The following is a 27,595-nucleotide window of genomic DNA, read 5'->3' as shown; positions in this document are numbered from 1 at the left end:
GCGGTATATCGAATGTATATCCGCATTTCCATTAGTAAATTAGTAATGAGTAAATTAGTAAATATTTTAATTTTTTTATATACCGGTAGATCTTTATAATGTTCAGAAGGATGCTGAAATTCTTCCATAACTAAGCTATTATAATCCATGTATTTTAACTGTTAAATAATTGTATCCATCCATCCATATTCTGACGCCCATCCTGAACCATCTCGGTTCGGGGGCCTGGGCTTAGACCTCCCTAGACCTCCCTAGACCTCCCTAGACCTCCCTCGCTCTTCCCCTTCCTAGAGGATCCCAAGGCTCAGAGACATTATCCCTCTAACGTGTCTTGGTTCTTCCCTGGGGCTTCCTTCGCATGGGATGTGCCTGGAAACCCTTACCAGGAAGACTTCCTTAGCAGATGCCCAAACCATCTGGCTCCTCTCCCTGTGGTCCCAGTAGAACCAGTGTCCGACCTTGGTCCACATTGCTCTGAGTCTCCAGTTTCCAGTGAGGGTCGGAGCTGCCCTTTGTTACTGAATCTATTCGTAACCTTCATGGACAGAATTTGTAGGCACAGCTGGGTGATGATGGGCTCCTCTTTGGTGGCCTCGGGTCTCTGCTTTAGAGGATAATGTGGTTGTGTTGACTCAGTCGGGCCCAGTGATGTTGGTTAATACGTAAATGTTTTACTCTCCTAAAGACATGCGAGAGCAGCATTCAGCTCACACGGGGAGGCACCCACATACCTTTCTTAGTCCTTACAATTTAATTTCTATATATTTTAAATGTAAAACCATCATGTTAATGATCACGCTTGTTTCAACAAACAATTATAATGTTTATAGGAAATTACTAAATAGTGTTATTTAGTTCACCCAGTGTGGGACCGTGTTTGCTGTCTTAACAACCCGACCCCGCCAGTGAAAGCAGATTCTTTCCATTAATAATTCACTGGGGTGTCATGATGCCAGTGGACACACTGATGGGCGCCGTGAACATAGACACACCTGTAAGTAGCTGCTTATGATATTTAATCAATGTGTTTTGAACAACTTTAGTTTATCGGTAGTTGTGTTTCTGCAGCTGTGTGACGGAGCTGCCGCAGTAAAAGTGGGAATTCTTCTTCCTGCAGGTAAAGCAGAGGAAAAAACATTAAGACTGAATTATATTGAGTCACTGACGCTCTGGGTTGGCCTTAAATGTGTCTTTTCATGTGAAACAGACACTGACGGTGTGGTGATCAGCCCAGGAGGACGCGGCGTGGACTACACCCCAGAAAATGAGGTAAAATGTTGTGAATTCCACATTTGACAGCTGGCTCTCTGAAAGGCCTCGCTGCTGTTTTTCAATCAGGAATCAAAGTCGTTCTTCTTTGACGGAGTCGCAACGGTCGACCACGCACAGGTAGGAAGCGGCGGTCCTACATTTGCAGCAGCGAATCAACCCAAGTCTGACACGTCTGATTCCAAACCTTCAGAGCCTCTTCTCTGAGCTGCTGCGGCCTCTTGCTGAGTCGGTGTCCAGAGGCTTCAAAGGAGCTCTGCTGCTGTGTGGAGCCTCCAACATTCACAATCTGACCGACGCCTGTGTCGTCAAACAGGCAACTCCACACAGCCACGCTTTATTCCCGCTGTTTTTAAAGGTTCTAATCTGAATCTTTGTTTTAGGTCTTGGCAGACGTGTTCCGTTGTGTGTTGCCTCAAGTGAGAGACGGGTGCTTCACCTCTGTGTCTTTCCTGCAGGTAATCACAACAGAATCCAAAGTAGTAAATATCCTACTTTTACCAAGATGCATTGAGAAATGTGAATGAACGTAGTTGATGTACAGTTTTTGTTCTTTCTGCTCAGTTTTATCCTGATGGCGGTGCCGTGGACCTCCTGAGCCCCCACAGAGAGGCTCTGAAACATGTGACACACCCTGTTCTTGGAAGGTGCGTCCACATTATATGAACAAAGACATGAGCAAATTAATTTTATGACATGATTTATTTCCCCCCCACACCTTTATGCCCAGTCTTGTTGAAGGCTTATCGGAGGTGTGTGTGAGTTCTGCAGAAGAAGCCTTTGCGCTCTATGAAACATGCAGGGAGACGCTTAAGGCGAACATGGGCTCCATTTACAGCTGGTGGGTCAAAGAATCCCTGACCTTGTCATTCCGTAACTTTATTTGATGACTTTCAGCTGTGGATACCTGGAGAAATAACTATTGTGATGAGAGGAGCAGCCTAGATGCAGCTTATATTTAAGAATAAATGGCCGGTCCTTGATGCTGCCTCTAAACGTCTTCTTCCTGTAGCTGCAGTTCCATGTTCGGTGTTTCTGTGGAGTGGAAAAGTCATCCAGAGGAGGTGGATTCAGAGGTCTTCCGCAGCAGACTGCAGCTGTTCAGCCTGGCAGGAGCAGCCAGCAGGGCCGACCTCAGAGGGTCAGTCGTGTACCTGCCTTCAGCTCACCCTCCTAAAAATGACCCGGTTGTAACGTTCAGTTGCCTGTTAAATCACAGCTCCAGTCACAGAAAAGCCCCATAAAACCGTTTTAATCTCTTGTAAACACTTCTGGAATTGTGCTCGCAGGAAAACACAAAGCTGGAGGCTATTGCTAACAAAACAGCAGTTAGATAAGTGGGAACTTCAGTGTTCATTTGGATCTAACTTATGCATCACAGGCTGCGACTGCAGCTGCTTCTTTTAAGTGCATTATTATATAAACCACAGTTTCAAGACAGAGTCGGTCAAGGGAAATGAAAAAGGTTCTCCCGCTGAAGACTGTGCAATGGTCTGGAATAAGTGCTGCAGCAAGGAATAAAACACTTTTCAGGGTCAGTTCTCTGTCATATTATCTCCTGTCTACAGAATGCATGTGCTCCAATGGCTCATCAGGGAAGTCTGGGAAAATATGAGTAATGATAATAAGAGTGTGATGCTGGAGGGAGGATCTTTTATAGTACCTGTGATGAGGTTTCTATGTAGAAACAGTTCATTCTAACCTGAATGTTATGAGCAGGCTTGTGTTGAGGGGGACATTTCATTCCTTAGAACAACACGACAGATTCCCTCGATAAGTGAAGCCTAAACTCTGGGATGTATGTGGGTGCTGCCATGGGTGCAAAAGGTATTTCACACCATGAGTGAAATTTTAAGTTACATCGGTGCAGGACAGGAGTTATTTCTTTCCTTCACAGGCCTCTCTACCAGCAGCCAGGGCTCAGAACACTGTACCATTTCCTTATTTATGTCCTGCTTTGTCTTAACAAATTGGAATAATCTGCAGAGTCAACCCACTGGTGAAGGTTGTGGACCAAAGTCAGCATGAAGCAAAACATCTTCTCCACTTGCTCATAAATGAAGCATTAGAGGGAAACTGTAGGACTGTCATCATCTTCTGCATCCATCCTCCAGGTGATTGAAGCCTTCTTTGCCCACGGGCACCAACTTATATAGAGAGATAAACGTCTGAGCGCTGTTGTGACAACCCTTTAGCTCTTTGTCCCAGTGATGAGACCGGCTCGGCTTTAGCCTTGGCCCAGAAAGTCAGAGGGTTTATAACTAAGGCCACAGCAGCTGTCTGGTCACCCAGGGCAACCGAGGAGGACATCAGAGATAAAATAACACAACTGAGAACAGAGATGATGTCACAGGGGGGAGAGGAAATGTACAGCATCCACAGACTGGCAGAGCTGACCCAAACTCTGCAGGTCAGCCTACTGATAGATCCTTCTCAGCTTATGTGGAGATATTTGACTCTGAAGTTCAGGATCTGTCCAACAGATGGTTAAAAAACAGTCATGGGAGAAAAGGAGGGAAAAGTCCATGAAAATCAAAGAAAACGCGCAGGTTGGTTGGGTTTTTGTTTTTTGTTTTAAACCCTCACAGACTCTGCAAAGTGCTTAAATGTCCGTTCTGCTGATTCAAAGATTCCGGGGAGAGACGGCGGCGATCACGGCAGCGCAGAGACCTTCGAGCGTTTGCAAGATCACCTGAAACGAGAAATGGAGGAACATATCAGAGGTCATTTACTGTGACATGAATGATGGAAGGAGCGGACGTCTGAGGCGCGATGTGTGTTTTTCTCTCACCCAGAGGGAAGAGGGTCCGCTGAGAGCGTCCACGGGAGAGTGAGGAGAATCCAGCAGCTGAGGGAGGCTCTCAGGGAGGTGAGGGTGAAAATGGAGGCTGCTGCAGAGCAAACAGACATCTGTCAACGTGTAATCCTCATTATTATTCACACCACTGCAGATCAGATGAGGATCTGTGTGCAATGTACATTAATTGTCTTTTATTACTCAGTCTCAGCAGGAATATAGCAAAGTACTGGAGCAGAGAAGAAAACTCAGAGAAGACAGCAGGAGGTTAATTCAAGAGGAGGTAGAGAAGATGGAGAAAGACCTGGCGCAGGAACAGGTGAGATCTATACCTCACATTACTCGGTTAGTGATCCATCTTAACTAGTGTTTCTGACTCAGTTTTCATTTATGCAGAAACCACAGCAATTTAATTAGGATCCCGTATTTCTAATGTTTCACCCCAGACCGAAGGCCCACACGGGGAGCTGCTGGTGCTGAGCAGGGAGAGGCGGGTCCTGGTGCTGCAGATGGAGGCGCTGCAAGCTGAGGCGCAGCAGGCTGAGAGACACCTGCAGAATCAACACCTCAGACACCAAACAGAGCTTCAGTGTCTCAGAGATGAGAGTCTGCAGGTGAGGAGTGCCGAGTCAGATCGGTGTCACAATTGAATGCGGCAGGTAAGAAAAAGTGCTGTTTCACAGATGATTCGGCGTCTAAATCGGTCGCAAGCCCAAATAACTGTTAGTCCCATTACCAGTTGGTGTAATTCAATTAAATCTCTAATATTCAATTACTTTAAGCAGGAATAAAGAATAATCTACAAAACATATAAAAGGCAGATAAAAGGACACAGTTGAAATACCAAAATCCTGTCCTCTGTTACCAGGAATGTAGTCATTAAATATTTAAGGAGCATTTCTGGTCCTCTCGTCTGTTCTTGTCTAGGTGTTCCGAGTGTTCCGTCAGGTCAGCGAGGAGCAAAGGAAGGCATCAGAGGACAGGTACAGGAATGTTCTGATGGAGGCTGTGCAGGACGCAGTTTTCCTGTCTGCACAGAACCAGCAGCTACAGGCCGACAACAAGCGACTACGTAAAGGTCAGCATTTGTCCTTTAGGAATGCAAGGAGATACATCTGGCGTTCTAACGCTCCTGCTTTTTTCATTCGAGCGCTGGCAGAGATGAAGGACTCCATAACTGCGCGCGGTGACACCAAACACTCGTCCCAACACGGACCAGCCTAAATGTTAACACGCGCCATTATAATGTGAATCTTGTTAAAATGGTTTATTGGACAGCATTTGCACACAGTAACACTTTCTCTTCTGTTTATTACAGAGAATGCAATACATCATAAAAGCATCAAGATAACAACAGTAGCACGCTGCTACATTAAATATGATCTTATTCCACACCTGTGTGGTTTGAATGTTCTTAGACCAGTGCATTAATGTTATAAATTAAACTTACATCATACGCTGACATGTGTGCATGGTTACAGATCCTGGATGTCAACATCAGAAGGCACATGAGGGCAGAAAATGTAACATCCCAAAAAAAAAGAGTCAAACATTTTTTAAATGAACAAGAGTAATTTGAGCCTGTGGACGACTGACAGACTTGACTATGTGTAGTAAAGGTAAGCTGCAAGTCCAATTAAACACACTGGGAGGAGGAAGAAAGGTGAGAGCTGCAACCCCAAGATGGCCCAAGATAGCAGAGCGTTGACCAGCATGGAGCAGGAAATGACAAACAGCCTGGTGATACCGCTGCCATGTTTGAGCACGATGGACATCAGGAGTCCATTGGCTGCCTGTCCCGCTATGATGACCCACACCACCCCAGAAAAACCTTCCAAGAAGTTCTGTTCATCTCCTGACATGTAGGCTGAAATCCCATTGATGGACACACCGAATACATAGAGGTAGAGATTTTGCAAACTCAGGGGCAGCTCCTGGCTCTTCAGAACCCTCTCTGTATACACTGCTGCCAGGCCTGAAATGAAGCAATACACCAGCACCAGGAAAAGCCCCCAGGCTGTGATATGAAGCGTGGGACCATTCTCAGCCCTCTCTTGCTCTCCAAGATCCAAAGAAAAATAAGTGTGGCAAAAACCCGCAGCCAAGAGGAGACCTAAAGCGCACCACTGAGCAGGCCGGAGCCTCTTACCCAGACAGAGGGAGTACAGGAGGGCAGTGGAGGCGATTTTCAGGTTGGACAAGACTTGGAATGAGCTTGGGTCCATGAAAGCCTGCATGAGAACTACCAGGTTGTTATTGAGGGCATAGAGAACAGCAGGAACAGCATAGGAGGATAAAAGGACTGCAGATGGTGGCTGGCATAGAGTAGAGAGCCCACCACTTAGAGAAAGAGAGGCCAGAGAGATGGCAAGTTTGCTCAACTCAATCATGACAACACACGACGACGGGTGAAAAGGGACTCGACCGTCTACTTTGGTTAGCGTAATGAGAGGTGCATGAGAGCCGTAAATGAGAACCATCAGGGCAAAGAGGACACCCCACCGAATCCTTTTCCTCCACTGCCTCCTCATTCCTGCCTGGGACCCAGGGCCCACATTCTCAATCACAATCATCCTCAATAAAAGGAGACGAGCTATTTCTAAGACCCCTGTTGACTACTGAAATATAAAACACAGATTTCACGTTAAAAACATCTGAAGAAGCTATAACTTATCAACTTTGTGTTTGGAATACCAGTTGGACAAGAAATGTGTTTTGTATGAAATAAAAATAAAAAGCTTAAGATAATTACTCCAGAAAACCAAACACTTGTCTGGAGACACAGAACTTGTACAAATGAAAATAGAGCACTTTGGTACCTTCCTGCCTCAGAAAGGAAACAAGCAGAAAAAGGAAATAACACTAAAATTCCAGTCCAGTCAGTGGTGGGACGTTGGCATGAGTAGCAGCCTGCCAGCATTCCTAAGGTCCCTTTTTCAAGTTGTTCATATACTCTTTGATGGTCCTCTCAATGTTGGGCACCTGGTAGTTTTGAGCTGCATAAATTCCAGTTACGGTTCCCAGCAGCACGCCCAAGACTGCTGAGGAGCGCAGCCTGGCCACCACATAACCTGCCAGAAAGCCCCTCAGAAATGGAGATCCAAACAGTGAGCCTTCCTGCAGGAAATGAAAACACATTTATAACAAATAAGGGCAATACATAACATCCCACAACACTGCATCAATCAATAACACTTTGAGGTGGGATACATGTGAACTCCTGACTTGTTCTCCATTAATTCAACACTGGGATAGATCCAACACTTGAATTGGCAATTACAGTCAAAATACATATATTGTGCTCTACCGAAATTTGACATACTCGTGTTACAACAACATACTTGAGGGATTCCCACTGAAACTTCGTTCTCCACTCGCCTCTGGATTTCCTCCAACTGTTTTCTTAGCTGTGTTAGATCTTTCAACTGTTTCAGTGGATCCTGGAACGGGAAAAATAACGTGCTTGTGTTAAACTTTAGGGTGATTCTCTCATCCCTGCAGGTCAACACAGGTTGAAGTTGAAGGTACAAGAAAATCTCCGAAATCTATTCATCATTACTAAAAAGTTTCCAAGTTTCTCACCTAGCTTATAGCCTTGTAACTAGTTGTGTTAGTTATATTAAGCGAAATTCACAGCATCTGTCATTAACTTGAACTATTTTTTTAAGAGAATGGCACCTCGAGGGTCCCAAATTTCCTTCTTTTACAGCTGTCATGTCTTATGGTAAACAGGGCACCATAGCTATATTTGAGTCAGAGCCCAGAAACTCGCTCACCTTGTCATCCGCCATCTTTGCTCAGTAATGTGATCGGTGTTCGGCTCATAAGCCTGGATCATATGCATCTCAACTCGATTGGTCTGGTCTGGCATCATGCAGTCTATCCATCGATTTCCCCTAATTAGGGCTTTATAACGAAATTCGTTACACTGAACTCAATCAAAATGTATCTCCAAAGCCAAATTCAAAATGGACTGGCTTCCCTCATATGAAACGGATAAATGATTTACATGTTGAAATTTAGTATAAAAATGTAAAATAGTTTAATACACTTTACACGTTCATAAACCTTTGATATACATTATTTAATTTTCCTCGTCTATTGATTTAATTATTTCTATTGCAGTCTTTATTTTTAAACATTTTGTATGCTGTACTTTGCGAAAACTTCCAATTTTAAAATATTGATTTTAAAGCCTTTATCTATATTTGTTATCTCCATTACTTGCATTCTACAAACGCCTATAACGCAATAACCATGTTAATTGCGCCCTCCTGTGGTTAGTTTCTGCATAAAAAGGTATTCATGTTGCATGCGTTTTTTCACGTGTCAAAAATCCGTTCTCTGATTGGCCAGATCTAGTTTATTCTGGGATCTGATTGGTTAACACTCCTAGCAACAAGCCGCCATGTTTTTTTACATGTCAGCGAGAAATGAAGCTACAATACAGACAGAAATGCGCCACTAATCGTTGATCTATTGGACCGTGTAGGTACATTTAAGCTTCTTAAACTCTTTGTTTGAATGCCTGACTTTATCGCGGTCTCCTAAATGTTGTTTCGAGCCGATTCTAGCGCCCCAAGCCAGGGTAGGTAAGACTTCAATAAGACGGAATTTCATTGGATAACCCATGGACGGTGCAGGCAGTATAGAGACACGCCATTAAATCTGCTTTTAGACCATTGAAGGCCCAATGTTTTAACATGTCAATGCTCAATGCATAACTACTTACCAGGCGTTTTTATTTTAAATGAAGCTCATTTCTCTGATATATCAATATATATTTAATAGTCACATTGCTTCAAGCTTCTTTTTCTAATATTTTACTAAATTATCTACATTATTGTAAGAGTTAACATTTTATTGTTAGTATTAGCTTTGTAACCCCAGAAGTGTTAGGTGTAATTGTGTCTATTGTAGAATAATCAATGTATATTTATACACCATTGGGATGTATGCTTCAGAATGTGTGTAATGTTTTCTCTCTTTTGAGTGTATGTTTATTGAAAACAAATGCTAGGATTAAATATGAATAGAATGGGTTTTTCTTTGTGATTTTTCAAAAAAAGTGCACCTAGACCTTTGGAGGTCATGGAGAAAGACGAAGTGTTTGACATTGTAAAAGTGACCGAGGAGGTAGAAAGCTACAACCAGAGTGAGGTAGCGACCCCTAAAAAGAAAAAGAGTAAATCTCAAGAAGTTTGCGCTGATAAACCCAAGAAACCCAGGTAAACATCCCCAATCAATCAATTTCATACTTAGACATTTAAAATTCCACGAGTACATTACCCTGCTTCCTGATATGGATTTAAGATGTGAAATCTGTCTGTTTTAGGTCGGCCTATCTGCTGTACTATTTCGATGTTCACCAGATTTTGCAGCAGGAAGCTTCTAATATTCCACAATCGGAGATCAACAAGCGCATCAGCGAGAGCTGGAAGAGGCTCAGCGTGGCTGAGAAAGCTTATTATCTGGAGAAAGCCAAGGCTGAGAAGGATGGAACAGACAGAGTAGGTTACACTCTCAACCATTATGTAAACTAATATAATCCAGCTGGATTTTAAGAAAATGTAATTAAGCAATATCAACATATCTATTGCTAGTATCCTGGAAGTAAAACACAACTGACAGATGATGAATCAGAAGTTTCTCTAGAATATCCTGACATCTTAGATAATAATTAATAAATACAGGAATAGTGTGTGCTTCATTACTGAAGTGAAGGTAGCACTAGTGGATTTTGCAGCCACACTGAGCAGCTGCATCAAGTATGTTGTCATCATGATTACATAAATGCTGTTTTCCTAATTGTATCTTTCCTACAGTCTTCCCCTAATCCCTCCAAAGACGTACCCGGCTACCGTAAAATCCTTCCCCGGGCAGATTACCTCCTCCTGTCTAAAGGCTGTTCCTCAAATCAGCCTCTAGGAAGCCCTGAGTCAGAGGTTTACGTGGACTCCACAGTGGACAGTATCCTGCCATCTGCCGCCGTTACCCAAGGGTTTACGCCTCTTGGGTTGACCAGCGAGGTGGAACATTCTGAGCAGGCTGCTGTTCTTGGTGACATCACAGAGGAAACAGTGCTGGCATCTCATCCTGCAGACCCCCAAGAAATTGCATCCATTTCTTCCTCTTCTCTCACATCCAAAGCCCAGAGCTCCATGGACACCTGTGTTGACCAAGACCCTGATCTTGCAGTCACTGTGGTCACGCTCAAAGGAAATAAGAGCATTGCTGACAGTGGGTCTGCAGCCTCTATGTTGCTGCAGAAACTAGAGGAACCTGCACAAATGGTTGCTCTCATACCTGCTCAAGTAAGGCTTACAATTCTTAACCATTTTAATCTAAATATTCTTTTATTTATCACGCAGTCATGCTTTTTATCCCTCACTGCAGAACCGTCTAGAGCCCACCTTTGTGCCCGGTTTTAGCTCCCTGTCCCCTATGATGATGTTCTCTGTAGGATCCAGCAAAGAACAGAGCATCAGCCCTTCATATAAAATGGCAAGTAAATTCATTTGCCTAGAAGAAGCACAGCTCTAGAAAAATACCGCTGTGCCACCTGTACTACCTGATTGTCTATGTTTTCCTTTTTTGTGCAGTCTGTGAAAACATACACTAGGAGAGGCAGAGGGAAGTGTCTAAATCCCCAGTGCTCATTTATATATGTTACTCGTCACAAGCCGCCGAAGTGTCCCGAATGTGGACACCACTTGGGTGGAAAATGGATACCTGTTGTAAGTGAAAAGAGCCAACACACACACTGAAAAAGTGTTTGAATCTTAAATCACATGAATGGTCTTCAGTGGGGAAAAATTTAAGTAAATGGATGAACTGAATAGCTCATATATGGTCGTTGTCACTCTGAGACACTATTGTCATTTAGCTAACTCCAGTTTTTCTGACTTGTGTTTATATGTCAGGCAAAGAAATCAAAAGAGAAAGACACAGCATTCACTTCACAGAAGACTGACAGCCAGACAGGAAGCTGCCAGGCAGAACCTCCTGCTGCCCAGGAGGCTAATAGTGATCTCAGAAAAACAAACAAAAATAAGGGCAAAAGAGATCTTCAAGTTCAACGCCGACCCGGGAAGAAACCTACACTTGCACAGCCGCTAGAGGGCAGCAGCATCAGGCAGCAAAAAAAGTGAGCATCAGGAAGTCTTGCTAAATAGAAAATGTTTCGTAATGATTGTTTTGTGATAATACTTCTTATCATATTAAGTTTGGGTTAGGGTTAACCCAGTGACATACACTGTCTCCTCCACTGCGTAGACTGTTAAAAACCAGTTCAAAACCATCTGCAGCTGAAGGCTGTGACAGTAGTAGTGTCCCTGCTCACAAGAGGCCTGTGAGACCCATCCTCCCTGCCTACTGTAGCACCGCAGGTAACACCCTGAATTGGAATAGTCAGATCACTGACTCAATTTTCATCTTGTGGATTTACACATTGGCTTCTTTCCAAAGGTCGTACGTTGGTTCACATCTTTGCTGTTCCTCCTGAGAAAGCTGCCAACAACAACAACAGATCACTGTCTGGTAACTATCAGCTAACTTTTCTCATTCATTTTTAAAAATAGGCTTTATTAGTCTAATCAGATGGATGTATCTACAGTCATTGGCTATTCTTGACCCATAAAAACGTTTTTATACAATTCACAAGAGTTTATACAAGTGACTTTTTGAGATTTTCCCCTCTGTACCCTGTTTTATCAACAACAGTGCCCCAGGACAGTTTCTCACGTCTGAAGCCCAGCACCCTGAAGCAGCTTGGCCAGACAGTGACCACAACTACAACCATGCAGGTTAACATACTCAACTCAAAGCGAATGCCCCAAAACACAGATTTGTTGCTTACTTTCTCTGTGGTTTTCTGTAGGGCACCTCTGTCCCAGCAAATGGAAGCCAGCCTGTGACTTCATCAGGTGACAGGAGAGTAAATTTTCTGTCATTCCTGCCTCTAAAACAACAAAACTCAATCTCTAACCTGGTCTGTATATTCAAGCCTTCTTTTCTTATATAGTTACAGTCAAGGATACCTTTAGATTCTTTTGGTTTTTAGACTAAATTGAAGTCTTGCCTTGCTTTATTGTCTTAGGATTTAGGTCTGTCCACAGCCCGAGGGAGAGGTCGGTGTAAGAATCCATCCTGCGACTACATGTATAAGAACAGACACAAACCTGCAGTGTGTCCTAAATGTGGCTGTGAGCTGGCCCAGAAGAGCAACAAGGAGGCAAATGTGAGAGCCGAGAGGAAATTCCTTTATAAATGAAGCATATGAGGCCAGTCTTTCGCTGATGCTTCTGTTTTCTCTTTCTCAGTCTGTGCCTCTGCTGGACCCGTATCAGCCTCTCAGTCCTGCTCAGAAGGATACCCAGCGCCACAGTACGCTGCAGTTGCTGCAACGGTCCCTTCAGATCCCTGAGGGTGAAACTGAGCTCCAGGAAACTCTGACCCTCATCCAGGAACTCAACAGTCTCCAGATTGTTCTGATTCAGACAGAAGAGCAGCAGCGAGAGTTCAAAGCAGAGACCGAGACCTTGGTGGAGTCTAGGTGGCCTCGGTTCTATGAATGTGCAGCTACACACTGCAGCCTGTGTAACTATCCTCTCTTCAAAGGAGGCCAAAGGTGAGAAGATGGATCATGAGATGATAGGAGTTTCTATATTTCGAATGTAATGGATTAAAACAGAAAATCTGCCACATTGAGACTATTAACTCAGAAAATGAGCACAAGACAGCATCAGCTAAGGCAGACCATGTCACAGCTGTAGTCATGTGCTGGATCAGTTACAAGCAGTTACATCGGGTTGTTTAATATTCAGACAAAGAGCCCATGTTTTTTTTAAAGAATTGTTTTTCATTTGGCTGCTGTGTGTGTGTTAGCACCATTGCAGGACAGGAGGACTGCTGGCTGCTTACCGAGACACTTGTCCAGTCCGTCTCTCTCCAGCTGAAAGTGTGTCTAAACCTTCAGTGCCTGGCTCTGCACAGCTTCACTGACCTGCACCCAGGTAAACCTCAGGGTCTCATTAGTGTATGGCCATTCAACAAATACACTCTTAGTTGTGTGTTTAACACAATAACCACATTTGATCATGTAGTGATGCTAATATACAGCAAAATTCCCCCAAGACAAAAATAAAGACAGACATATTTATCCTTGTGATCTTTAACAAATCATATGTTTTAACTTTCCCTGACAATCTACCAAAACACTTTGAAGGCCTTACACTGAAAACTCATTTTAATTATTATATATGTCAGCAATTCAAGTGTGTCATTGATTGTTGTTTTTTTCCCCCCTCAACTACAATTGCTGTTTTGTAGAAGACATCAAAGCACGTCACCAAAATATTCATTGGCACCCTACAGGGGAACTTTGTGAATGATGTTTGTTATTCCCCTCTCAAAAATTAACTTGTCATCCTATTTCCACTAAAACTGCAGCAAATTATAATATATATCGCTCTGTTGTTTGGTTGTTGTTGTTGTATTTCTGTAAAAAGATGTGAATTTGTTTCTTATTAGGTTTGTTCAATGTTGGGAACAAACTGCTGGTTAGCCTCGACCTCTTCCTAAAGGTCAGGGCCAGGATCAAACTGGGTCATCATCCCACCGAGGTGACCAGGACCATCCTAGACCAGAGTCACCCTGGTAAACGATATTTAACTTATCAGACATCCAGTAACACTCTCTGCATTTTAAATGGATTGTGTCTATTATCTTTAACTGGGCCGTCCACTTGTTCCTCAGTCCACAACTTAAGTTCTGAGGAGTTGTCGCAGATTTTGGAGCTGCTCCTCAGTGGTTACTGGGCCTTCGAGTGCCTCACAGTGCGTGATTACAATGACATGATCTGCGGAATTTGTGGTGTGGCTCCCAAACTGGAGTTTGCACAGCGATACTCCAACAACGTGCTGGAGCTAAAGAACGTAGAGGTAAAACATCAGAGTTGAAGTTCTGGCTGTACACATAAAGCCAGTCACTCTGCCAGTTCTTAGGGCTTTAGATGCTTGTGTTTTGACCCCTCTCTGTCTCTGTTGACAGTTTACCTGGCCTGAGTATTCGGTCTCAGACGAAGTGCACATGGATGACTTCTGGTTGACCATGGAAACCGAGGCCATTGAGCAAGCCATTTTCCCCACTGACATTCCTATCACCCGTGTGGATGCATCTATCATCGCCCCCTTCTTTCCTCCTCTGATGAGAGGTCCCACTGTCATCAACACGGAGAAGGACAAGGTCCAGGCACCATCACCGCCCTCGGGTACTAAAGTGTTATTCCACTGAAAACCAGGAGTGAGAGTTCACTGTAAACGCCAGGGTCACTTCCTTCATTTTGGCTCTGAAGATCTGTACTTTTGCCTTTAAATGCACACTTTTGCAGCTCCAGTGTAATTTTGTGCACATTAATGCAGATTTTCCTTAATTTTGAGATGCAGTAACCCTAATCACCTAAATTTAAACAAGGCTCCCTGATCTCCAATAGGTTCCCCACTGAAAAAATGAATCTATTGAAACTAAACCCAACCTCTGATAACTGAAGATGATTTGTTTTAAAATGGTTATTTGTTGGTTTTAGGAGATCCAGCTGTTCTGGTGCGGCTTGTTCACGATGGCAAACTAAATCTAGACAAGATGGAAGATCACACAGAAGAAGAACTGAGAGCAATACTGGGACGCTGTGGGGCAAACATCACCCCAGCCTCCACTAAGGTCCGTCCGTCCGCCCTCCCCCCCCCTCTCTTCTGTCACCTGTCCTCCATGTGTGTTTACGTCAAAGAAAATATGTGGCTGTTAGGTTTATCTTCAGCTTTTATTGCTCAGAAGCAAAAAGCATTTTACTTCGGCCTAATACATATGAAATCCCTATAAAATAATAAGCAAGCCCATCTATATAAAAGAGTCCTGTCTTTCTCTCTTGTGCATCAGGATGAGCTGCTGGCCTCGCTCTTCTCTTTGTACACGTTTGTCCACAGCAGCCTCCCCACAGCCCCGCCGCCCCCCTCAGACCTCACAGCTGGAAAGCTGTCTAAGCTCTGCCCTCACAAGGTAACGACAGCAGCTCGGACACTTTAACAGACCCAAATCTACCCAAATGTAGCATTTTAAGGTTGCTTTCGTTTCCCAGGTGGTGTGCGGTTCAAAGTATTTGGTGAGAGGTGAAACGGCGCGAGATCACGTGGACCTGCTGCTGTCTTCGCGATACTGGCCCCCGGTCTACATCAGTGACTGCGCTCGGTCGGTGGCGCTGTGTGCCGACATGCATTACTCAGAATTAGCAACCAAGATGTGGGGCAGAAACCAAGGTTGTTTCTCCGACCCGTTTGAGAAAACACAGGTAAGAAACTTAAAATGCACCTGTAGAACTCTTATGCGCGTCCTGGGTGGAAGGAATACCTCCACATTCAACTATTTTACTGTGTTTTTAATTCAATCTTGTTGTTTTAGGTAATTATCAAACTGGAGTGACAGAGGTTGATGACTTCTATACAAAAAAACACCGAATGACAATTATCCAATCATCTCTGAGTTGCATTGTAGGTGGTTTTAAAATTAAACCAGTAATGTAATACTAATAATTTTTTGGCGTCCTTTAGGTAGTGTCATGTCCGGAGTTACAAGACCAGCCCTACAGTGCTGACGTGTCACTGGTAGAGACCCATCACGTCCACCCCATCACCAAATCATCGTCCTGTTGGCTGGTTTGTTCTCCTGGAGCAGCCCAGGAAGATGCTGCTTTTCCTTCGGAGCACCATTCCATACACCTCTGCCGAGAGCTGGAGCCCTACGTCAGCCTGATCTCAGACCCAGCAGAAGGAAATGACATGGCGGCAGAAGGAAAAGGACAGACAGACGATGCTGCAGATGACGTGACCTCTGAGAGGTCAGACGCCTGCTCCTCGGCGGACCGTGTGCGGCAGCAACCTGCGGTCTTCAACAACCCGGCGTATTACTACCTTTACAACCGGCTGGTGGATTTCCTCACCAGCAGGGACATTGTGTGCCAGCAGATCAACAAAGTGGTGCAGGCCTGTCAGCCTGGAGACGTGGTGATCAGAGACGCTCTGTGTCGACTCGGAGTGGCACAAATTAAAACGGAGAAGGAGGAAGACGGCGAGATGAAGGTGCAAATGCACGAGGGGGGGGCGGAGACATACAGGGTGGTGCTGCCTGAATGACTGCAGTCAGGATGGTGTGATATGTGATAATGCCCATGTGACAGGATGCTCCAACAAAAGATTGGATTGTTTGATCCAGAAGAAGCAAAAATGTCACTTTCTGTTGGAGGAATAACGGACAAAAGCATATTTAATGCGAAGTAGTCGGGCGCAGTTTATTCTGAGGCTCCAGGCTCTTCAATAAGTTTTAAAATAAGACCTGACACGATGCTGCTTCAAGTGAAGAATGTACCAATTTCATGTGTGTGTCTGTGTTTTCTCATTTTAAGAATGTAGACGAGATTTTAAAAATGCAGGCTGAAACTCTAATTTTGCAACGTGAAGACTTTTACTGCATTCTCTCCGTATTCATGTGCCGACGCCGTCTTACCTCTAAGCTGCCACGTGTTGCCTTCTGGGCTGATGTGGCTCAGTGGGTGAAAACCTGCATTTTCTTCTCAGAGAAGAAAGTCTTTCGTTTTGAAATTTGGCAAAAATCGGAAACAGGAAACGAATTTCAGAATTTTCCCATCATGGCTGTTTTGCCGGATGAGACAGATTTATTGTAGCCTTCTGGCCACGCAGACGAGATTAACAGTGGTTCATTATGCCAAGTTTTTGTTCTTGTGTTCTTGTAAATTGAATTCTTTTTTGATTTTCATCTCTCATCAACATCACTGTCATCTCAGAAGTTGGACCCGTCATGTACGGTGTCATGGGACTGTTTGTAACCCCCGGGGGAATCACTGCAAAGTTCTGCAAAGTTCTTCATCTGCATGTCTTCATCATAGAGCAGAGGTTTGTGGGACCAGGAGGAAGGATTGATTCTGTGTCTGATTAACTGAAGTAGCAATGACACTGCAGCACAGTCGGGTTTAATATACAGGCCAACAATAAAAACAAAAAAGCCCATATTTACTGTGCATTTGTCCCTTTTTTGTGAGTTTTCTGCAGCTTTTGAAACAGAGGCAGTGCTATTGGCTTGGTAGAGTCTGGTTTTAATGTTCTGACTGGTATTCAATTCAATTCAATGCAGAATTTCCTGTCTTTAAGGTGGAAAATAATTTTGTATGAACAGAAATATTAGTGCTTATCAGTGATTGTGTTGATATAAACTGTTTTCATTTGTAAAGTGAAAGACGGATATGTGCAAAAGAGAAATAAAAAATTCCCCCAGTCATATAATATTCGGGGGATTTTATAGTTTTGCACCGTTTATTTACCCTTATTGCTGTTGTTTACATCGACCATCCACTTCCTGTAAGTAGATGTGAAACAATGCTTCTACTTGTGAGTATTTTGCTTGCAGCGTTCTTTCTGTGTGAATTCACTGTAACTGTGAATAAAGGCTGTAATCTGCCGAACCCTGTCGGGGCTCAGAGTTTCCCGTCTGTTCTGGCTCCTGTGGAAAATAAGTTTCGAAAGTGGTGACGATAATGATACAAAACGCTGCACAGGCAGTTCATCGTCTTAGAATAAACATCAACAGAAACAATATAGCATAACATCCACACTTTGAAACTTTATAGTCATGCTAAGCAATATGACAGCTTCCATACGTCAGGAGAAGAAGCAAAATGAAGCTTTAAAGATAACACTTTATGTTGGTTTTAGCTCATTTCAGACAGTAGTTATGTCCACGACCTTGGTGTGTGTCCTTGGTGAAGCACAAAAAGCTCATTTCCTATCAAACTTAATAAGTTAAAACAACCAGCTTCCCATTTTGAGAGTCATGAGTTGTCCCATTTTCACAAGACTGTTGACAAAGACTTGAGACCGTCTTAGTTTAAAAACATCTGAAAATTGAGAGCGCTGTTTTCTTTCCCTCAACTGCCATTTTCCTCCAGAGGACGTCAGGAGCCAGGTCATGTTGGGAGTGCACCTCTCTGCTGTATCTCATTTAATGTATTGAGCATGACCTCGTTCGTTGTATTTCAGTTTTCCCCATCTTACAGGGTGGAATCAGGACTTCATTGGGGTCCTCACTATTTCTCTAGGGTTGCTGGTTTAGATCTTGGTAAGGAACTGGTAGCATGTCTCAGTTTCCATCTCTAAACACAAATTAGTCCTACATGTTGGACCAAAGAAAACCCCAAAAGATCAAGATCATGGACCAGCACATCCTGTCCTGAACCAGGCCCGTGCAAGTAGGTGAACAGCTGGTGGCCAGACGGGGCCGCTCACAGCAGGAGTAATAGGGGTCATGGGTATTTGTGGATCGCGAGTCCGAATGGCGTCCTCGCAGAGTGGATTTTCTTTTCTTCCAGATAGATTTACCTTGTGGGAAAAGCTCATCAACCCAACAGTCCTGACTCTAACACCTTCTGGTCGTCCATGTGGAGCTGCTGGCCTCGTGCAGCAGTATCCCAGTTCCACTCCCAGTTGGAGCAGTACTGACTGAACGTTGTTCACCACCGAACAGGAAGTGAAGAAAGTGGCGCCACGCAGCAGGTGACTGGGTTTCCATGAACAACGCTACTCGTCAGTGTTTTAATCGGCAGCTTTTGCATCGTCACAAACATCACAACACAAATATAAAATGCGTGGATCCTTGCTAACATTTCAGTCAAAATAAAGGTCACAGCTGATTTACTGTACATCCATTTATACATTATAGACATTGTATCTCATTCAGACGCAAGCACATTCAAAATGCCTGGAATCATACACATTTGTATTCTCTCTGTAGCTTATATGCTATTCTTAAGGCGGACATGTACTCTTGGCAGTGTTTGCTGAGTGCTACATGTGGATAGTGGCGAAGCCGGTGTTCTAGAACCCATCTCTATCTACTGGAAGTGAAAAGTGACACAACGTAGGACTGAAACCCTGTCACACCGTCAAGCAGGAACATTTGCTTATCTGATCTACAGTATATCAGACCCATAGATTTTCCCTGCTCAGTTCAGCTGTGTTGCCTGCTAAATCACACTGAACACTACGTAATTAACCGGATCAGAGTGGAACAATCACATGTTGCCCCTGACGGACAGCCTCTGTGAGTGTGGACCACGGAAACCAGTTATGACTAAAGCACAGACAAGAAAACAACACAGACATTCTTCGCCTTCTTTACGCTCCATTTAGCTTGTTTAAATGAGTGGAAGAGCACAATGTTCCATTAAGGTCATCAGAGAATAAAAACTAACTTGTTTAGAGCATGTGGAGATGCCACTTTATCGCACAAAGCCTACGTGTGACAAAATAATATAAAGGAAATGGGTGAAATGTCACTAACACGAACAAGACCTGGGACTCAGTGTATAGTACAATCGAGAACATTCTCCTTTGAGACAGAATATAACAGTGAAGCGATAAATACTCGAGGAGCGAGGGATATCTGAGGCAAGGTAGCATTGGACGCTTGTATGATTTGTCTCCATGTGTCCTCCTTCCGTGTCCACGTTTGTCATTCTCAGTCACCGTCTACAAAGAAGCAGCCCACGTGCGCGCTGCGGCAGCTTGTCTGTCTGGCGGACAGAGGCGAAAAGAAGAACGACAAGAAAAAAAAAAGAAGAAATAGCTGCAACTGTCCTGCGGTCATGATGGGCCGTGGTACCGTGGCCGATTCAGCTGTCCCGTTGCTTGTTCGCGAGTCAAATGGGTTTGCTGGTTGTTGGGGCGGGCTCAGCAAAACTGGTAGTTGTTGGTCTTCATCAGGGGCTCCTCCTCTTCCTCGTGGTCACAGGACCGTTCACAGGGGGGGTCGTAACGCTTGGGCTCATCACACGCCTCACCTTCTGCGACCTGCTCCGGCTGCACGTTCCGGTAGATTAGCTGTTGGAAGACAGACGGAGCTTTTTTAGGAAACATTCTTGTGTTGGATAAACCAGAGATGTTTGGTTTTTATTTCTGAAAGAATTTCAGGCCAGCTCACCTTCTCCTGCTCATCCTGGCCCCCGAGTAATCTGTTTATCATCTGACTGATCATGCTAAAGGTGGGACGCTCCGTGGGCTCCAGGTTCCAGCACATCTTCATGATCATGTAGCTATGAGAACAACTGAATTTAAGCTGTCCAGAATTTTCCAGAATTTTCAAACTGTGCAGGGTAAAATCAGACTTTATTTCTGGATTCGAAAGCTGAGCGATGGTGGCGCAGTTTGAGCAGAGGGGCCCGTTCATAGGAGCTCCTGACCCCCCAATCTGACTTCACTGGCATGAAATAGCAGTTACATGGATTTTTAGCTCTCAGATCATGTGGCTAACAGGCAGAACGGAGGCCTGACTCACAGCAAAAACAACAAATGATGAGGCCCTGACTCAGTCCCCTCTGTTTCCATCGCACAGTTATTCTGGGTGGCGTGACAGACACGCTAAATCTGCAAATACAGGCCTAAAGCCCCTTTAAGATACTGGGGGGAAAAAGAGTTTTTTCAGTTGCTTCTTAAGTCCAGCATTAAGCTTGAAATCTATCTTTTAGGTTTAGGCAGAGGAATAGCATGAAAGAGCCCAGGAATGCTAAAAGAACATAACATTTGGCACACTTACAATAAGTAAATTAATATCTCAATCACAGCCTTGAAAGCGTGAACAAATTACAAGATGATGCAGCTTCACAGGCTCTAATAAACTGAGTGAACACCTCTGACTTTTAGGAGAGTCAGAGTCACTTGATTTACCAATAAATCTCAATAGTACTCAGGTGACATGAAGCGATTTACCAGCACTGACAGTAATGATGCTGAACTTACATCTCGGGAAGGGCGAAATCTGGTTGGGACATCTGGTAGCCACGCTTGACCATCTTGTAGAACCTGGAGTCCACGGCCATGCTGGGATAGGGGCTCTTGCCTAATCATGGATCATATATTTTAGCCAGAAGTCATGAAACAAATATGTAAATGTCATATGGCTCTGCGCACAACTCTGACCTAAGGAGAAGATCTCCCACAGGAGGATGCCGTAGGACCAGACGTCGCTCTGGACGGTGTAGACGCAATCGAAGATACTCTCAGGAGCCATCCACTTGACTGGAAGACGCGCCTTCACACATCACGCAAAAAGCGTCAGCGTTTATTGTTTCATCTATTCTACCACTGTGACAAAAGACAATCAGCTCATCGTACGTTGCCCTTCACCACGTAGTTGGAGTCGTTCATGATGTCTCGTGCCAAACCAAAGTCGCAGATCTTGGCCACTCGCTTGTCGGTCAAGAGGACGTTGCGAGCAGCCACGTCTCTGTGGATGCACTGGAATCACGCACACATGTTACCACAGCGTGCTACATTCTTTAAGCGTGTAAATCCCAAGTATGGCCAAAATCACTCACATTCCTGCTGGCCAGGAAGTCAAGGCCCTGAGCCACCTGAAGGGAAAACCTCAGCAAGTCGTCAATGTCCAGCGGCCAGTCGCCATTGTCCTCACATAAAGATTCTACCAGTCAGAAGGGAATTCAATTTATAAGGTGAGAAGCTAAAAAACAAATACCTTTCAGCTGCTGCTGTTGTGTGACTCCTACCTGATGCTTCAATATGCGACTGCTGGCTTGGTCTCATCTCCAAATATGTGCTTGAAGACGTGCTGGAGATGCCGCTGTCACTGCAGGGAGAAAAAAACAGGACAAACAAAGAAATAAAAAGACGGGCATTGGCAGAAATAGAAATGTTAGCCTGTGAAGCCTTCACATACCTTCTAATGTACCACTTCTGGTTGCAGATGTTTTTGTAGTCGTTGGAGTTCTCCATGATCTCAGGAATATTCATAACTAAGTTTACAAATGTTTCTGCCTTCTGACGAAGAAAGTTCAAGAGGTCGCCCAGGCTGCAGTACTCTGTGATCACAAGAACTGGTCCTGAGGATGAAAGACTCCTTGTTAGCGCTCTCCTTGGAAAACAAACTCGCACGTGATGAGGATTTCTCATGCAAACTGGCTGACTGATTCTGAGCCCCCCTAATAACAGAGCCCAGAGGGGATGCTGGCTGACCTCCGTAGGTGCAGGCTCCCAGAAGGTTGACAATGTTCTGATGGTGGCCCAGGTGACTCAGGATCTTCAGCTCAGACATCAGAGCCTCCCTCTCATCTGAGTGAGCGTTGGCTGCAAACACACAACGTCCTCCACTATGATCATGTCATTGCAATTTGTGACTGGGTAAAAGAAATGATTAGCAAGAAAACCAAAAGAATGAAATGTTCAAAACAAACCTGTTTTTATCTGTCCTTCTTTTGAGATGTCTGAAGATCAGCTCACCTTTTAACATTTTCACAGCCACACGCAGTGTGTTGTCCTTGTCCTCTCCTAAACCAAAGGCAGTGGCCTCCACAACCTTCCCAAAAGCTCCTGCCCCCAGAACCTTCCCTGATGAAACCAAAAGCACAAGTTAAATAGATGTTGGTGTTCTCAGTTAGATTGATATTAGGTACTAGACCTTTGAGTGAAGTACAGCCCAAAAAAATCTGCAGATTCTTAATGTTATGAGAGAGTGAAGTGATTCAAACCTAGCTTAAGCTTGTCTCTTGGAAACTCCCACTTCTCATTGTAGGGCAGCTGAGTGGGGTCGATGAAGGTGTAGTTGTTTCCCTCTCTTGCTTCAATGATCTTCCAACGGATCTCAAATCTGGGTTTCTTCAGATTGAAAGTCAACAAAGTTTATACAGTTGTATAAAGCATTAACCGGAAGACTTGAACCTGGCTATTTTTAGGATAATGAAACTTACTTGTTTGTATTTATAAAGCAGGAAAACCAGTAGCAATAGGAAGATGGCCAGGACACCCGCTGCCCCGATGAGGGTGGAAGTGAAGAGCTTATCTGTACAATCAGAGTTGCACAATTGTTTCTTTGTGCTTTTACACACATATAATATTTTTAAAAAATGTCAGCGGAACACACAAAATAAATCCTATCACAATCGCTGAGTTTTACCAAAACTACAAAGGGATCAGCTGCTCGTGATAGATTCGGTCAGGTTGAGACCTGTGTGATCGGTGTGACTCAGAGGTTCATCAGGGCTGTTGGACACTCACCAGAGACCTCCACAGTGAAGGTGTCGCTGCTGACGCCAACGAGGTTGAAGGCCACGCACTCCACCGTCATCCTGTGGTTGGACAGGCCCACGGTGAAGACGCTCTCCACCTCCACGGCTCCGTACTCCTCCCGCTGCACCTCCACCGTGAGAGCCTGGGGATGGTTCTGCTTTGGCAGTCCTGTGTTGTTCCCATTGCACCTGCCTCATTGCAACGCGTACACAAGCAGACGGTCATCGTTGGCCGAACGGCTCCAGACAGCCGACTAACGATCCCTGTCTGTTGCTACTCACGTCGGCCGTATCCCAGAACACTGGTACCAGATGATTTGGGGAGCAGGATATCCAAAGGAGGTGCAGGTGAGCGTGGTTATATTTTCCCACCTCACCACAGCGATGGGTTTCTCTGTCAGTAACAACAGGAAAACAGTTTTAACCGCTGGAAAACAAAAAAATGCTGAGCGCTCGATGACATCTCTCTGCATCTGTAGCCAATCCTCAAATGCCCTCTGGTGGTAGGTTGCAGTAAGATGAAACCGAAATAATATTTTTGGATGAATTTGGACATTTTAGATTGTTTGTATCGCATTAAGGTTGAACTGTTTGGTTTTGTTGAACATATTAAGTTAATGCATTCAGCTGTAAATAGGCAACTGCAAAGGTTGCCTCAGGACAGATGACTTTTGTACAAAAACACATCTGAGTGGTTTACTGTGTCACTTACGATACATTTTGACATGGAAGCTAATGGAGCCATTGGCCAAGTTGCTCTTGGCGTAGAATGTGTACTGTCCCTGCTCCTGTGCATTCATCCTCTTCAACTGCAGCCTAGCGTGGTATCTAAAGAAGGGGGTGAAAAAGGGGATCTGAAATGACTAACTCTGTGGTTTCAATTCAGACAGTTCCTATTTATCCCGCAACCAGTTCTTCCTTCTAGTAGCAGTATATGACCTAAGTGTTTCCTGTCCAATGGAACCACAGTAACCCACGCTTTGCTCCTAAATTCACCCCGGCCTCGTGTTATGCTTGATCGAGATGTGGTGTCCATATGTTAGCGAGCGCCAGATCTTGCCTGTTGTTGTATCGCACAAACATGTGCTCCTGCATGGATGTGCTGGGAGACGTCGGGGTGTGCCATCTGTGGTCTGTGATCTGGGGGTACGCTTCCACCATCACGCCGAGCTCCAGATCTTCGCCCTCATTCACCTCCACCGATAAACCCTGGCTGGCCAGTTTGGGGATCAGCTGGGGCCACAGCCTAATGTAGGGCTTTTCTGTTGGTGAGGAAATGTTGCCACTCAGTGTTTTTATGACTTATTTCAGACTCAAATCAAGAGAGATCGTGTTTGTGGCTCACCTACAACCAGCAGGTAAGTGTTGGAACTGTTCACGCCTGCTTCATTCGTGCCGATACAGGAAATGTTTCCAGTGTCTGCGAGGTCTACAGCCGAGATGGTGAGTATGCTCTGGATGTCCAGGCGGTTCTCTCCGCTGGAGCGAACCCTCTCCTCTATTGTTACCCTCTGAGGACCACATTCATCAGTCAAGTCACAGCTAAAGCTGGGGTTCCCACCACAAAGAGGAAAACAGGGCGATACCAACCGACTTGGTGGTGTAATTCCAGGTGACGTTGTAGTTAAAGTTGGGGTTGTGCGTCATGCACCGGATCTGGAGTTCCTCCCCAACGATACGCACGTATTCATCCATCTCCAAGAAGACATATGGAGGGAAACGAAGCTCTGGAATGAGACAAAAATGTAAAGTTGCCTCTTGAAAACAGCAAAAGGGGTATTTTCAGCACAGTGCACTCACTCTGTATGACGTTGATGGAAAAGGTCTTGGATGTCTTCTCCACCCCTTTCACCTTGGCTGTGCAGACGTAGTCGGCGTTGAAGCTGGGCTGGAGGCTGCGGATGAGAATCCCGCGGTGTCGGTAAACTGTGTAGTTCATCTCTGGGGGCACCGTGGTGCCGTTGTCCATGCGGAGGCCCAGATCTGTGGCTTCTGGGTCCGTCAGCAGGCAGGGCAACAGGTAGTCCTCCCCCTCCTTCCTCACCACCCTCAGAGATGTGCTGCTGGTCCAGAACACACGGTTTGGATCTAAAGCAGCAAAGAAGGAGAATTTCAAGAAGGATGGCGGGTCGTGGGGAATCAAGTGGAAGCAATGCAGACAGGGCGAGCAGGAAATCACAGTCAGAGCTCACCTTTTATGTACACGTGAACCGAGGAGGTCAGGTGACGGTGCTGCGCCCAGGCGCTGTAAAAACACTTGTAGGTTCCGGTGAATTCTGCGGTGGGACGCGCGACCCTTATGGTGCGGAGGTTGCCGGGGCTCCTGGACATGTAGCGTTTGTGTTTAGGGAGTCTTGTTTGCCAGTTTACAGGCCCGTCGCCCCCGCACTTCAGCTCCAGAGAGGTTCCGGGTTTGACCACGACCTCCGAACTCTGCACCACCTTAGAGTTGAACCAGATCACTGGATGTCTCCATTCCACTGTGATGGAATCAGGCATGGATCAGTTTTTCTAATTGCAGGATATTTAGAAAACGAGTTATCGCATCTGCATGACGAGACAGATTTAGTTTCGGAATAATATGAACAGGTGAGCAGTTTTTATGATGGTAAAAATGTATCTGGATGCATAAAACAGGTTCTGTTGTATTTTATATGGCAAGAAATGAGATTTACATTTAAGGTTCCCGAGCTGTTGTTCACAAATCACTGCTGAAGAATTTATTTTGCTGAAAACAACTAAATTTATGGACGATATAAGATTGAGTCTAGACCTGCAAGGTTTAACATCGGGAGATGACTTTTGCAAATAAATGAACTCAAAACAAAACTGAGGAAACATGTTTTCCAATGACCTGCTCGGTGCACACTTTCACTAAAGGTTATAAAAGTTTTCATTCAGGGGCATCTTGAAACGTGAAGCAGAACTGAAGTTTCACAATCAGCATATTGACACAAATCCCAGCACAAATTAGCTGAGAAGACATTTGAAGGATTCCATCCTGAGATGATTCAGATGTTTGAAAAGATTCTTTCGTTCTCAGCAGCCAGACTGGCGATGATATATATATATATATATATATATTTTTTTTTTTTTTTTTTTTTTAACTTTATCTCCATATTGACATGACTAAATGAACAATTTTTCCAATTTTAGGTTAACCTCAATTAGACCTTGTGCAATAATCCACCAATAAGTGCAGCTAATTCGCTCGTCTATAATTAATCCAAACAACAGAGGTCCTTGTGTGCTCCAATGGAAATTCATGAATTAGCAGATGAGACTCAACTATAGAACATGAGTGTTGTTCAGAGTTTATGAATCAAGAAGAACCTGACAGAGGCAGAATGACTTTAAAGCATCTCATGATTCTACAGAGAATTCACACAAGCTGTAAAAGGGAGTTTTCACTTCCCCCCTGGCAGCAAGGCCTTGAGTTCATGCCATGAAATACACAACATGAGGGTTTCATGGTCACAATTCTACAGCCAGTATGTATAACTAATTGATTTCTGGTGCACAAACTTATTTGCATTACACAAAAAGCTTCTGAGATGTTTGTAAATCAACAGATATCAACAGATATTTTAAAAAAAATATCTGCTTGCTCTCCACTCCCATTGGAAGGTTCGTGATGGGCAGGACATGAGACAGAGACATATTTTCTGCTTTTACCTGAAGAAGCAGAGGCCATAATCCCCATCAGCAGTGGGAGGAAAGACTGCATCTTGGAACAACTTCAAAGCTGTAGGAGAAATGAAAACACTAAAACACCATTTGTCCCCCAGATTCTAGAGGATCATTCCGTCCAAGCTTTTGTGTCAGAATAACTGTAATGCCAGTGTGTGTTGCTTCCTTTGTTCTCACCTGTGATGTCTCCAGCCTTGACGATTCCGGCCTCCGGAGTTTACACCAAAATTCCTGTCACTTCACAAATTCCTCTGTTGCTTCTGTGCTCCTGCTCCCCTTCTGCTTGTTTACAGACTCTCCACCTCAGGAGGCAGGCAGCAAACATGAAATCACTCGTGCAGCAGCAACTGGGTGGAGCAAGAGTGTGTGGGTGTGTGTGTGGGGGGGGGGGTCAACATTTCATGCTTAACAAATTAATGAACCAGTGCTCAATTTGTGGCAGAAAAGCTCAATTCTCCCAAGATATCCATTGATGTGAGACTAATCACCCCGTCGCCTTTGAACCAAGGCTGCCGGGCTTCTGTAACCAGAAAAGGGGCTCAACGGGGGCAAAAAAAATCAAAAGGGCTCTGTCACTGTGAGAATTAGGATGAAGGGGATAAAAATATGTCCATAACTAGAGAAGAGAATTGTGAATAGATCCAGTCTATAGTCTGCTTTGGAAACTGAAGAAAAAGAGGTGTTTTTACAATAAAGAAAGC

The 27,595-nt window shown here is 44.5% G+C and overlaps 5 protein-coding genes across 16 annotated transcripts; 2 read left to right on the top strand and 3 right to left on the bottom strand.

Annotated features, from left to right (window-relative positions):
• Window positions 1–863: 863 nt before the first annotated feature.
• Window positions 864–5,606, top strand: LOC105417364 (uncharacterized). Of its 9 annotated transcripts, none has more exons than XM_029847563.1 (19): window positions 864–994; window positions 1,069–1,117; window positions 1,208–1,269; window positions 1,339–1,389; window positions 1,463–1,585; window positions 1,653–1,727; window positions 1,834–1,916; window positions 2,000–2,110; window positions 2,282–2,410; window positions 3,256–3,383; window positions 3,465–3,679; window positions 3,753–3,818; window positions 3,899–3,992; window positions 4,065–4,189; window positions 4,272–4,385; window positions 4,513–4,680; window positions 4,994–5,144; window positions 5,226–5,313; window positions 5,385–5,606. In XM_029847563.1, exons 1-18 carry the CDS (start codon window positions 947–949, stop codon window positions 5,288–5,290), a joined length of 1,857 nt encoding a protein of 618 aa, XP_029703423.1. In that variant the 5' UTR covers window positions 864–946; the 3' UTR covers window positions 5,291–5,313; window positions 5,385–5,606. The 9 variants fall into 9 exon arrangements, with proteins under 9 accessions (XP_029703423.1, XP_029703421.1, XP_029703418.1 ...); XM_029847561.1 differs by having other exon boundaries at window positions 5,217–5,313; XM_029847558.1 differs by lacking the exon at window positions 5,226–5,313.
• On the bottom strand, window positions 5,319–6,674 carry LOC101069765 (probable UDP-sugar transporter protein SLC35A4). The gene has a single exon (XM_003970352.3). It carries the CDS (start codon window positions 6,637–6,639, stop codon window positions 5,671–5,673), a length of 969 nt encoding a protein of 322 aa, XP_003970401.1. The 5' UTR covers window positions 6,640–6,674; the 3' UTR covers window positions 5,319–5,670.
• Window positions 6,675–6,951: 277 nt separating this feature from the next.
• Window positions 6,952–7,877, bottom strand: slc35a4 (solute carrier family 35 member A4). The gene is made up of 3 exons (XM_029847565.1): window positions 7,843–7,877; window positions 7,408–7,506; window positions 6,952–7,183 (listed from the first exon to the last, which is right to left on the bottom strand). Exons 1-3 carry the CDS (start codon window positions 7,855–7,857, stop codon window positions 6,989–6,991), a joined length of 309 nt encoding a protein of 102 aa, XP_029703425.1. The 5' UTR covers window positions 7,858–7,877; the 3' UTR covers window positions 6,952–6,988.
• Window positions 7,878–8,443: 566 nt separating this feature from the next.
• On the top strand, window positions 8,444–17,599 carry hmgxb3 (HMG box domain containing 3). Of its 3 annotated transcripts, none has more exons than XM_011610657.2 (21): window positions 8,444–8,554; window positions 9,136–9,294; window positions 9,402–9,576; window positions 9,892–10,380; window positions 10,463–10,570; window positions 10,669–10,803; window positions 10,990–11,213; window positions 11,342–11,454; window positions 11,534–11,605; window positions 11,789–11,871; window positions 11,946–12,056; window positions 12,165–12,305; window positions 12,388–12,695; window positions 12,953–13,080; window positions 13,598–13,723; window positions 13,823–14,007; window positions 14,117–14,336; window positions 14,652–14,785; window positions 15,002–15,121; window positions 15,201–15,410; window positions 15,670–17,599. In XM_011610657.2, the coding sequence occupies exons 2-21, from the start codon at window positions 9,158–9,160 to the stop codon at window positions 16,249–16,251; spliced, it is 3,801 nt and encodes a 1,266-aa protein (XP_011608959.2). In that variant the 5' UTR covers window positions 8,444–8,554; window positions 9,136–9,157; the 3' UTR covers window positions 16,252–17,599. The 3 variants fall into 3 exon arrangements, with proteins under 3 accessions (XP_011608959.2, XP_011608960.2, XP_011608961.2); XM_011610658.2 differs by having other exon boundaries at window positions 8,466–8,558; XM_011610659.2 differs by having other exon boundaries at window positions 8,471–8,654.
• Window positions 17,600–18,686: 1,087 nt separating this feature from the next.
• On the bottom strand, window positions 18,687–27,243 carry csf1ra (colony stimulating factor 1 receptor, a). 2 transcript variants are annotated; one of them, XM_029847636.1, is made up of 22 exons: window positions 27,072–27,243; window positions 26,880–26,949; window positions 25,397–25,684; window positions 25,005–25,292; window positions 24,795–24,931; window positions 24,550–24,715; window positions 24,265–24,466; window positions 23,917–24,032; window positions 23,487–23,598; window positions 23,194–23,393; window positions 22,887–22,978; window positions 22,668–22,794; window positions 22,374–22,527; window positions 22,156–22,289; window positions 21,860–22,022; window positions 21,690–21,769; window positions 21,501–21,604; window positions 21,298–21,420; window positions 21,103–21,214; window positions 20,923–21,022; window positions 20,108–20,219; window positions 18,687–20,007 (listed from the first exon to the last, which is right to left on the bottom strand). In XM_029847636.1, the coding sequence occupies exons 2-22, from the start codon at window positions 26,929–26,931 to the stop codon at window positions 19,858–19,860; spliced, it is 3,012 nt and encodes a 1,003-aa protein (XP_029703496.1). In that variant the 5' UTR covers window positions 26,932–26,949; window positions 27,072–27,243; the 3' UTR covers window positions 18,687–19,857. The 2 variants fall into 2 exon arrangements, with proteins under 2 accessions (XP_029703496.1, XP_003970402.2); XM_003970353.3 differs by having other exon boundaries at window positions 22,156–22,266; window positions 22,420–22,527; window positions 27,072–27,241.
• Window positions 27,244–27,595: the final 352 nt, after the last annotated feature.

This window comes from Takifugu rubripes, chromosome 14 (genome assembly GCF_901000725.2).
Source record: "Takifugu rubripes chromosome 14, fTakRub1.2, whole genome shotgun sequence".
NCBI lineage: Eukaryota > Metazoa > Chordata > Actinopteri > Tetraodontiformes > Tetraodontidae > Takifugu > Takifugu rubripes.
This window is presented reverse-complemented; position numbering and strand designations above follow the sequence as displayed.